This window comes from Jatropha curcas, chromosome 8 (genome assembly GCF_041381405.1).
Source record: "Jatropha curcas cultivar XTBG-Jc1 chromosome 8, XTBG_Jcur_1.0, whole genome shotgun sequence".
In the NCBI taxonomy this organism is placed as follows: Eukaryota; Viridiplantae; Streptophyta; class Magnoliopsida; order Malpighiales; family Euphorbiaceae; genus Jatropha; species Jatropha curcas.
Window position 1 is genome coordinate 5,047,087 of NC_143158.1, and position 12,708 is coordinate 5,059,794.

At 31.6% G+C, this 12,708-nt stretch overlaps 1 protein-coding gene across 1 annotated transcript; it reads left to right on the plus strand.

Annotated features, from left to right (window-relative positions):
- Positions 1 to 309: 309 nt before the first annotated feature.
- Positions 310 to 4,642, plus strand: LOC105638298 (Double Clp-N motif-containing P-loop nucleoside triphosphate hydrolases superfamily protein). The gene is made up of 3 exons (XM_012222092.4): positions 310 to 1,853; positions 2,363 to 2,663; positions 2,792 to 4,642. Exons 1-3 carry the CDS (start codon positions 625 to 627, stop codon positions 4,418 to 4,420), a joined length of 3,159 nt encoding a protein of 1,052 aa, XP_012077482.1. The 5' UTR covers positions 310 to 624; the 3' UTR covers positions 4,421 to 4,642.
- The last annotated feature ends 8,066 nt before the right edge of the window (positions 4,643 to 12,708 follow it).

Genomic DNA, 12,708 nt, shown 5'->3' on the forward strand with positions numbered 1-12,708 from the left:
GAAAATTGTTAATTGGGATATTTTTGGGTTTTAATGATTCATAGGCCGTGATGATAGAAGGGAGAAGAGGAGGAAAGGGAGTAGAGAGGAAAGAAAAGAAAAGAAAAGAAAGAAACAGAGAAGGGAGAGAAATGGGGTGGCTATTGTGAAGCAGGGGATCTGATCTTTCCTTTTCGCGTTGAATTCTCCTCTACCCTTTTGTTGTGCGTTTCACACATAACATATACATACTCATACACATACATAACACTAGATATAAAACAAAAACCACCAGCACCATGAGAGAGAGATAAAAGGGGAAAAAAAAGAGAGAAAAAAAAAAAAGGAAGATTGGATGGATAGATCCCATAAGAGAAGAACAAGAAAAAGAAGAAGAAGGAGAAGAAGAAGAAAGGAAAGCTAAAGAAAAGATTATTATCTTTTTATTTACTTTCTTTGATTGATTTCTTTTGGTGATTGGATTTTCTTTCTTTCTTTCTGTATTCTGAAAAAGTTAGCCAATTTTGTCCATTCCATGTTAAAAGCTTTTTTTCTTTTATTATCAAATTAGATAATTTTCAAATTTCAATTCTTGAAGAAAACCCAAATCAGAAAGAGCTCAATTCTTTAATTCTTGATTAAGAAATGAGAGCTGGGCTTAGTACGATTCAACAAACGCTTACGCCAGAGGCGGCGAGTGTTCTAAACCACTCAATAGCAGAAGCTAGCCGTCGTAATCATGGTCAAACGACGCCGCTTCATGTAGCGGCTACTCTTTTGGCCTCGCCGTCTGGGTTTCTCCGGCAAGCTTGTATCAAATCTCATCCTAATTCCTCTCATCCTCTTCAGTGCAGAGCTTTAGAACTCTGTTTTAGTGTTGCTTTGGAACGGTTACCTACTGCACAGAATCTTAGCCCTGGCCACGACCCGCCTATCTCAAATGCTTTAATGGCGGCACTCAAGCGAGCACAGGCTCATCAACGCCGTGGCTGCCCTGAACAGCAGCAGCAGCCTCTGTTAGCAGTGAAAGTAGAGCTTGAACAGCTAATTATATCAATTTTAGATGATCCGAGTGTTAGTAGAGTTATGAGAGAAGCTAGTTTTTCAAGTCCAGCTGTTAAGGCTACAATTGAACAATCTCTTAACTCTTCCTCGAATTCTGCCGCTTCCAATTCAAGTTCATTTGGATTTGGGTTCCGTACGCCCGGGGCAGTGCCGGTTCCTTCACCAACTACAAATCGGAATTTATATGTGAATCCAAGATTGCAACAAGGGAGTGCAGCGCAATCTGGGCAACAGAGAAATGAGGAAATTAAACGACTTGTTGATATTTTGTTAAAGAATAAAAAGAGGAATCCTGTTTTGGTTGGCGACTCGGAGCCGGAGATGGTTGTGAAAGAGCTATTAAAGAGAATCGAAAATAAAGAAATAGGAGATGGGTTGTTAAAGAATGTGCAGGTTATTCATTTGGAAAAAGATTATCTTGATAAAGCGCAATTACTTTCAAAGATTATTGAATTAGGGGGTTTGATTGAAAATCGAATAGCGAATTTGGATTGTGGAGTAATTGTTGATTTGGGTGATTTAAAATGGTTGGTAGAGCAACCAGTAAACTTTCCCGGTGGTGGTGGTGGAATCCAACAGCAGCAGCAGCAAATTGTGTCTGAGGCTGGGCGGGCGGCTGTGGCAGAGATGGCGAAGCTGTTGGCAAGGTTTGGAGAGAAAAGTGGCGGTGGAAGGGTTTGGTTGATTGGAACTGCTACTTGTGAGACATATTTGAGGTGTCAGGTCTATCATCCTTCAATGGAAAGTGATTGGGATCTGCAAGTAGTGTCAATCGCTCCTAGAGCGCCTCTGCCCGGAATGTTTCCTAGGTGTGTATGCTACGATCATTTCTTTTGTTTGCCTTTGATGCTATAAAATCATTGCCACTGGCTTAATTTTTTTTTTCTGTAGCAAGAGAATTTAGTAAAAAAGATTTGGGAAGTTCTTTGTCTGATTAGTGTTTATGGTATCAAGAATTTGCTGTTTTTAGATTCCATGATATTTGCATTTGCAGAAATTATTCTGGGGAAGTTACGAATATTATATTCTGATTTGAAGTATATAGACTTTGCATCAGATCAGATACTCTCTTAATTTGGGGTTTGTATAAACTCTACTAGAATCTCATTTCTTGTCAATTTTCGAAGCATTTGACATTGGTTAAAAGGGAAGTTCTCGTTTAGAATAGCTGATTACTTTCAGTTGATTGATATCTTGTTTGCTTGCTTTTCCTTAGTTCTTTATTGTTGTGAGAGAAATTGTGATTGTGTTATTTCTAGGATTTATGGTCATCTTTTTGAATGATAATTAACATGATTTCATATTTGTCAATGTTTAGGTTTGGAACCAATGGGATTCTTAGCAATTCAGTTGAGTCTTTATCACCTTTAAAGGGCTTTTCAACTATTACGCCTGCTCCACCAAGACGTCTCACTGAGAACTTAGATCCTGCTCGAAGAATGAGTTGTTGCCCCCAGTGCATGCAGAATTATGAGCAAGAATTGGCACAGGTTGTACCAAAGGAATCTGAAAAGTCTTCTTCAGGATTTAAATCAGAAGCATCTCAGCCACTACTGCCACAATGGTTGAAAAATGCCAAGTCTCAGGAGGGTGATGCTAAAACAGTAGATCAGACAGTGGTAAGTTCAATTTAAATTGAACTACAAAACCGTCCTTGTTAATTTTCTTTCGCTCTTTTAAGTGGCAAATTATTTAGTCAGATTTTAACAATAAAATTGATTAGTCTTGTTTTGTGTTTTATATGCAGACTAAGGATCAAGAGTTAAGGTTGAAACAGAGAAGTCTAGAGTTGCAGAAGAAATGGCATGATACGTGCTTGCGACTTCATCCCAGTTATCATCAGCCCGATATTGGATCTGAGAGAATTACACAACCAGCTCTCTCTATGACGAGCTTGTATAATCCAAACCTGCTTTCTCGCCAGCCTTTCCAACCCAAGTTAAGTTTGAATAGAAACCTTAGTGGAACTCCACAATTGAACTCAAATTTGTTGCCCACCCAATCACCTGCTCGGTCGAATACTCCACCAGGAAGCCCTGTGAGGACAGACCTGGTTCTTGGGCGGCCCAAAAGCAGTGAGAATACTCCTGAGAAAGTCAATGAAGAACGCACTAAAGACTTTTTGGGTTGTGTTGCTTCTGAGCCGTTGATCAAGTTGCATGAATTGAATGCCAGCAAGCTTCTAAGTGCATTAGATGCTGACTCATTCAAGAGGCTTCTTAAGGGTCTTATTGAAAAGGTGTGGTGGCAGCGAGAAGCAGCTTCGGCAGTGGCTGCAACTGTAACGCAATGCAAATTGGGAAATGGTAAACAGCGGGGTGTTGGATCAAAGGGTGATATTTGGCTATTATTTACAGGTCCTGATAGGGTAGGCAAGAAGAAGATGGCATCAGCTCTATCAGAAGTTTTATGTGGGACCAATCCAATAATGGTGTCTCTTGGTTCACGGCGTGATGGCGGAGAATCTGATGTGAATTTCCGTGGTAAAACGGCACTTGATCGAATAGCAGAGGCAGTTAGGCGGAACCCATTAGCAGTAATCATGCTTGAGGACATTGACGAAGCTGATATGCTTGTCCGAGGGAGCATAAAGCGGGCCATGGAAAGAGGTCGACTTTCAGATTCCCATGGCCGTGAAATCAGTCTCGGGAATGTTATTTTCCTTCTCACTGCAAATGGGTTACCAGAAAATCTAAAATTCTTGTCCAAAGGCATTCCTCTTGATGAAACGAAGCTTGCCAGTCTGGTAAGTGGAGGATGGCAATTAAGGCTTTCCCTCTGTGAGAAAACAGCAAAGCGCCGAGCCATTTGGCTACACGATGAAGAGAGACCGGCAAAGCCTAGGAAAGATACAGGATCAGCATTGTCATTTGACCTGAATGAAGCTGCAGATGCTGAGGATAAAGCTGATGGCTCTCGCAATTCAAGTGATCTTACAATTGATCACGAAGACGAACATGTCCACAACAACAGACTACCAACACCCACAACTTCAACGTTGTCTCAAGAGCTTCTAAATTCGGTAGACGATAACATTGTTTTCAAACCAGTAGACTTGGGCCTCATTCGCTGTGAGATTTCAAATTCAATATCAAAGAAATTCGCCACCATTATCAGTGATGGAATCCCATTTGAAATCCAAGAGGAGGCACTTGAAAAAATTGCTGCTGGGCTATGGTTAGACGGAGCAGGTTTAGAAGAATGGACCGAGAGAGTATTGGTTCCAAGCATTCGCCAGCTAAAATTACAATTACCTACATCTGCCATTGCAGATGAATCCATGATCATTCGGCTAGAATCCAACAGTGATTCCAGTGACCGGAGCCGTGGTGAACGGCTGCCGAGCAGTATCAGAGTGGCAGTTGATGTGTCGTGAGATTATTACAGTAGGCACTCGTTTCTACTGGATAGAGATGTAAATATAGCTCAACTGTTTTTGGCGGGGAGGTGAAAACGGTTGACAGGGGTAAAACAGGAAAAGGTTAAAAAAAAAAAACAGTTAGAGAAGGGGGAGACGTTGATAGATTAACGAACGTTTAGCAGGAAAAGTCTCGCCTTTTTTTTTCTTTATTATTATTATTATTTTATTTCTTTATTATATGGCCTTCTTTATTTTTTTTCTTCTTGTTTTTATAGAGTTTATAGTATTTTGACCACAGATAATTTTATTTATTTACATGGAGTACCATTAATTAAATTAAAGCGAGGCATTCCTCTTCTTCTAGTAAATTTTTGGGTTTTAATTTTTTTTTTTAATTATTCCTTACACAAGTATTTTTATGTTCAGACGAAAAAACTATCGTATTTTGAATTTTTTTTATTTTTAAAATTTACCGGTAAAATTTGTCTGTTTATATTAAAAGATAAACTTCCGTTCATTATTATAATTTTTTATTATTGTTTTAAGAAGTGGGACCTAACTGTATGACGTGGCAAAAATGGTGATAATATTTTGGTTTCGTGTATGGCTATGGACAGTTACGTAAAATGTGTGCAATGTGGCGGTGTTATGATTAACAAGGGCCAAATTTTTGACACGAGTAACACTTTTGTAGCTTTCAATAATAAATATATATTTAAAGAAAAGGAGAAGTTAGATTCTTGGAATTTGGTCATATTTATAAATTATAACCTCCGAAATAATTTAAGAAAGTGAGAAGAAAAAGGACTAAGATTCTTGGAATTTTGGTAAATAACAGTCGGTCCGAAATTGAACATTTTGGAATTTCATGGTTTCCCCTCAATACCTTGTCCATTTTATCTTCTTTGTTCATGCTCATACATGTATATGCTAAATTCTTGTCATGATATAAATTTTAGCCTGAAATTTATCATATACACTTTAGTGGCGTGCCGTAAAATTAATTATTTTGAGAGCCATTAATTATTTGAATATTTCTCTTACGACATTAAAAATTAAAACATTAGATAAATTAACACTACTTTAATTTCTAAAAACTAGTTTAAACATTATGTCATCGAACACGCTAAAAAAAATAGTGTCTAGCATTTTTGACTGGTTAAGACGCTAAAAGTTATGTAAAAAGTTATTGTCCAACACAATCTTTTAATACTTGAGTTTTTTTTTTAAAAAAAAAAAGTTAACTACTAATTGTGAATTTAAAAAAAAAAATCAATTTTCAAGGGACAAATTCAACTCGGAAAGTGTTGTTATATGTTTATAGGTCAGTGAAATTGAAACGTGATGATCACCAGTACAGCAAATGGCCCCCATTCATAGAGAAGAAGAAAGCAAAGCAAGGAATTTAATTTTGGGTTTGACACTTTTTGATTAAGGTTCATTTAAATTAAGGTTCATTTAATTTGACCATAGATAATTATTTGAAAAAATTCATTTAAACTTTATCCATGATGTGAATTTTTAAATGCTAAAAAAAAAAAAAAATATATGAGTCTTTGATCTTTCAACTATTTTTTCATCCACCGTTAAAAGGTGGGAAAAATGTCCTTAATAATTATCTTGCTAGACACTAATGGTTAATTATGAGTAATCAACTATATACTTAGGTCATGAATTTCAAATATAGAGCATGAAATTAATATCAAATTATCCAAAAAAAAAAAAAAAGAAAATTTATACCCTATAGCTCCGTCAATAAATATATTTAAAATCCTAATTGCAATTATAACATTGTATAATTCAATAATAGATTACCACTCTCAATGTGTAACAATATATGTGTAAGTAACCAATTGTCCCTAGACAGTGTGAAAGGGCAAGCAAGAAAGGCACATCCATATCTAAATTTCAACTACACATGATTAAAACATAGGCAATTGAAAAGGAAATTTCCAATTCAATAAATGTAGACAAGGGATATTTCTCTTAATGTACAACTTTTTCCATGTTCTTATTTAATAAGCAACTTTATGCAAGAAAAAACCAAAAAATAGTTAATTAATTCTGAGAGTAATTGATGATTTGATTGGCAACAGTTTTTTAAGTAATTAACTCTAAATATTATTTTTTACAGTATTCGGTAACATCGCATTTAAATTAGATTTTAAAGATTAAGATAGCATTTTATAAAAAATTAATTCATGTAACGTTTTGCTTTTATATTCAAATGACTAACAACTAAATACTAATAAAATAGTTAACAACTATTAAAACAGTTAATTTTACTGAATAGATATTAAGTGTTTTAGAGGTCATTTTTCAATTAAATTATTAATACATTTTTTAAATTAATATCGACAAGAGATATGGGAGAAGATGTATAAGGACAAAAGATGTTGCTTTCATGGCTACATCATATAAAATGGAGACATGTACTATACTATATAGTAGTATTATTTAATTATAATATATAGTCCAACCATACATGTGTAGTCATTTATTAGAGCATCTATTTGTGGCCAAATCATCTTTCTCCTACACAGTATTGGCCCTTTCCATTTATTACAAAATCTCAATGCTTCTTCTTACTAGTAAGGAAAGGAAAGCTATGTTTTGTTTGGTTATATATCACTGAGAGAGATAGTTGGTGTTCAATTAGGATTTTTTTTTTTAAAAAAAAAATATATATATATAGATGAGGTTTAGAATTTTTATTTTTGAATATTTCAACTATAAATTTTAGTCATTTTTCGTTCTAAATCAATCAATAAAATAATAATTTATGCCACTTGTCATTAGCCAATAGTCAATAATTGAATTTTCTCATACTATAAAAAATTAAGAGTTTTCATTTCTTTATAAATTTTCGTTACATAAAAAAATAAAATTATTTTTACATTTATGAAATAATCCAATTTAGCCTAAGATGTATGCATATTGAAGGCTTTTTTATGATATAATTTATTCATCATGAACTCCCTTTCTTTCAGATTATTAGAAGGATGCTATTCGAAATGACGCCGTTGGATGGATGAAGAACATAATTAATTAAGCTCTCTCTTAAGTGTCCTTTAATTACAAAGATCAACAGTAAATGATTATTTAAGTAATCATTGTAATTTGTTCAAGTCACGTAAGACCAAATTAATCCTTATCCCTCTCTTGTTTTTTTTCTTAGTAGAGACGCATCATTCCTTGATATAATCATTCATATTATTATTAATATTATCATTTTCATTATACACTGAATCTATAATTTTTGAAAAAATAAATATTCGGTCACATCGAATTTAATCAATTCAAATTAAATATTTATAGAAAAATCTAATCAAATTTTCTTATTGGAATTTTAAAAATAGATTCTCTTTATTTTCCATATTTTTAGAAATATACTTCCTGACATGTTCTCGAACCATATTATTAATAATTGGCAAGAAAAAAGAATTTATATCATCGTTACAGTATAGAATAATAAAAATATTTAAATAATTAAGTGCATGATTTTATATAATATAATATAGTATAAAAAGAAAGGAGTTGTTGAATATTTGTTTGTATTGGAAAAAGGTAGAAATGACATAAGCAAAGGACACAAAGTATAAAGTTGTAAAGGTATCTTTGAAGGAGTTGGAGAAGAAAACGCCACTTTGCTTTTTTCACCTCTTTCAACTTTTTCTGCATACAGACAAAACCAACTACACCTTTCTTTCTCATCAAATACCTTTTTATGAGGATTATCTTATCTTTTTCTTTTTCTTTTTTTTTTTTTTTTTCTGTCCTTGTCTCCTCCACCCACTTTCTTTTAATAATAATAATAATATAAACTATTCATTTTTGCATTTGATTAATTAAAAAAAAAAAAATAATAGGAACAACTAATCTAAGCTCCTCGTATGCCTATTATTATTAAATATTTGAATTCGAGATTCAGATCAGATTGAATCGAACCTTTTAGATTATAGTTTGATGTCTAATATTATTAACCTTAACCATAAAATTAGATGACAATGAAATTTTAATTAAATGTTTAATACAAATATATAAGATACGTCTTTAATGTTGGAAGATATTTTAAATTAAATTTCATTATCATTATTAATCTTCATTTTATAATTAACAAGTTTGAAATATGATACAAAAAATTTCAATCAAAATAAACAATTAGACATTACAAAAACGATATAAATAAAAACATACAAGCTCCAATTTTCTCAACAAAGTCCATCTATAACATAATTAATTTGACTGGTTTCATTATAGTTGAAGATGGGTATGCATGAAGTAGAGACAAAAGATCAGGCCAGAAAAGAAATAAGCAGGAAGAAAAATCTACCACTTTTGAGTTTTGAGCATTCGTTTGACTTGTGATTTTTCATTAATGAAAAGGGTTAGGCAATAGGCACCAAATTCATAATTTTGACTCCCGTTTCATGCGTTAATAAGTTTCATGATAGCCTTTCCTTTCCTTTCTCGCTTCGTGCAAAGCTTAGTTGATTCTCAAAGTCTTCTCCAAGAAAAATATGAAAAATGTATAATTTTATTTTGAAAATGGTTTTATTACGATTGTTGACTAAAAAAATTCACATTTAAAAAAGTTATAATTATGTCGAAATCTCTCAACTAAGAATTAGAATTACACATTTTATTTTATTTTTAAAAAATAATTATACATTTATCATAATTCTTCATCGGTCTTTCCTCAGTTGAAAAGATATTGAAAGTTTGTGGTTGTAATTTTGATTAATTATGTATAAATCAAATAATTTTCAAAATTAGGGTAAAGAGTTAGAAAATTTGATAATATAGAAGTTAATGAACTGTATATTAATGTTTATAATATATATGAAAAAGTATTATTAATGGCATCTTACTTGTAATTCATCTTTTAATAAAAATATAAAATCTAATTTCATTATTACTTACATAAATTGTAGGGCAAGGCATGTTTTGTGGATGGAAATTATTACCTAGGGCTTAATTAAACTAACAAAATATCATGAATACATACTTAAGCATTCAAAGGTATTTATGGCTAGATATTTTTTTTCAGAAAAAGCATATTAATTCATGAATCCACATTCATGCACCACAATAACTATGCATCTAGCATTTTGCATGATACTGATATTATTTTCCAATGTGTAAAAAATTATAAAATAAATACATACATTTTTTTTAATTACTAAGTTAATACAATATTTTACTAAATTTAGTTACAAGCAACGTAAAAATATCTAAACTTTTTTCATAATTTTTTCATATCAGGTGGTGGTTTGATTGATCCGCTTACTTATGTGAGGATTGAGAGTCTCGAATTTGAGTATTCTCGACCACAATTGTTTTCTCTAATTTGATGAAATAAAAGGAGGATTACCTTTATCGTGTAGTCCGCAATGTTATTTGGGCTTCAATAAACTTAAAAAAAAACATTCATATTTTTAATTTAAATGTTTAAAGATTTATTTTTCTTAATTTTAAATTTTAATTTCGCCTCTATGCAATAAAGCTTTTTAAAAATAAAACAAACAAAATATAAAAATAATTTTGGGGACGTAAATTGTGGAGAACCCTTATCTAATATAGGGAAAATTTTTTTTAGGGGATTAAAATATATATGAAAAAAAATAATATCAGATGAATTTGGAAAAATTGAAGTTTTACCAAAGTGATGAAAAGAAAAATAGCAAAGAATTATATTTTATGAACCACAACTTTATCCCTAAATAAAGAAAGCAATTTTCAAATTTTCGTTTTAATGTGGACCCCATCATTAGGACCTATCGAACTCATACACGAAATGATGTATAATTCACATCCTCGGATCAAAATTGTCCTTATATGCCGAAAAAGGAAAACCATAAACGCGTATTTCGGATGTCGTTTTACCTGGTCAACAATCATACGGGGCAGATGCCGCGGATCGCCCAAAGGCAGAGTGGCGGTTGAGACCACGCACAAGATGCGATGTGGGGAGATTCCATAAATTCCACCAATTTTTTTTAAAATTTAATCAATAGATATTTTATATCTTATTTTTATAATAATTGTGACTTTTATATAATTGGTTCAATATTTCACGCCTATAAGTGATAAGTGCATTATAACCTGATAATAGATACAAATTTAAATCCTCTTCTCAAATACTCAAAAAATGTATTAACTACAATATTTACTAATTTTTATAGTTAAATTTAAAACTCAACACTACAGTCATGGACCGAGTTTTTTTATGCTAAAATCATTAATGAATTTCTCAGTCAATATTAATATATTATTTGTGAAGTCGATATAAATTAACTTTAACAATCATTTTTGTAATATCTGCACTAGATGAGGTACTAATTTGAGATATTAACTTACCATTAAGCAAATCTCACATCAAATAAATACAAGAGAAAAAAATAGTATTAACACACTTTAGACTTACAGAGACGATAGATCGTCGCTCTTAAAAATAAAATCATCGTGGAACTGAGCTTGATGTAAAGGGGCACATAATATCATGCATGTATGGACATTTGCAAACATCAAATGAATTTGAGCACTAATCAAATAAAAATCAATAAAAAAAAATTAAATAAAATGTCAAAATAAGTTTTTGGTTAATATAATACACACATGGGAAGGGGTTTAGCAATTAGCAAGTCATATTGTGATGTGAGGGGGTAAAAGGTATAATGTTATGATTGGACCTCCCAACCACTTTCCTAAAATCCCCAACCGTTAAAAAGGTTCCCTAAGGGCGGTGCAAAACTTTTGCTAAGAAATTTCCATGCTTTGTGTGAGTGCCTTTCCCAAAAGCAAAGACAAGAAGAGAAGACCCAAACCTTTCCTTTCTTTTCTTTCTTTCTTTCTTTATATTAGAAGATGTGTTTGTATTAAAAAGGTGATAGAGACACCTTATTGTCATCCACCACCCTCTATGTAACTTAAACCCTTCTTTTGTCTTTTTTTTTTTTTTTTAATCAATCTTTTAATTTTCTCCACAACTTCAATTTTTCTTTTTCAAAAGTGTCAATTATTGCAAAGGAAAGGTTAATATCTTTTGTATATTTTTTTTTCCAATTCTTTGGATGTGTAAATAGTAGAGGCCGATCTGATCAAACTTCAGTCATGTGTTCAATTAATCGATTTATTCAGTTTGAATTGAATTTGATAGAAATTCATTGGTTGAGATTAAAATCAAATCTAAATGGTAAAACTGGATCAAAATTAATCGAACTGACTATTCGATTCGAGTATATTTAATTTAGATGTTAATTCTAATTCGGTTTTGTCTATTGTCAAAAAATAATTTACATTTTTTACAATAAGCTTTAGCAGAACAAAACTGGTGTTGGTCCCACTTGGGGTTACCTAAACCCATAGCTCTACTTTATGACAAAAAAAAAAAAAAAATGTAAGGTCCCATTTTGGTTTTACCTAAACCCTTAAAAATAAAAAGATTGTCTTTGAAGCAACACTCTCTTCATCTTCTTCTACTACCTTTATTAATTATATATATATAATAAAAAGTGGAAGCTGACACCTGAAGTTTAATTATTTTTATTCTCAATTAATTTTTTAGTAGGAAAAGGGCACTACCAATATATATTTTAATATTAAATATTTCCTTTTCCTATAACCAATCCATATACTGACTTTCTTCTTGGCTTGTATACATTAATTTAATAATAATGGATCACTTGGGCATAATTAAAATAATAAACAATATGATATTTAATTAATTAAACAATAATATAAAGAGAATGTAAGATCTTTAATTAGTTATTAGTCTTACAGGAGAGGCATGGGAACAAGTAAATGACAAAGCATAAATTGCCTTTTCTTGCTCATCTTTTTGTAGATTTGCAGGCTTTTAGACCACCATGCTTACCTGTTCTTTTTATTCACTTAATTACTAATTAATTAACTGGGTATAATGTGATAATTAGGGCACCTCTATTACTTATAATTGGGGCACTCTTTTCTAAATAGAAGCCAATTTGTGCTACTTCATGGTCAAGAAACTTGATCTCTTTTGGGTATAAAAAGATGTGCCAAGCTCATTTTTTTTTTTTATTAAATAAAATCCTTAAAAGAGTATTCCATAATTAAGCTCTTTTTTACATATTTTTTTAAAATTGTCTTAAAAAGGTGTGCGGATAGGATAATGCCCATTATATTATATTTTCATAATAATGGCATGAAGCAGAGATCTCAATTCTCTGCCATTACAATATTTAATTATTTTTTTCTGTATTGAAAATTTATTATTATTATTTATTCTTAGACTTTAGATAAGGAAATCAAAATTTATTAAG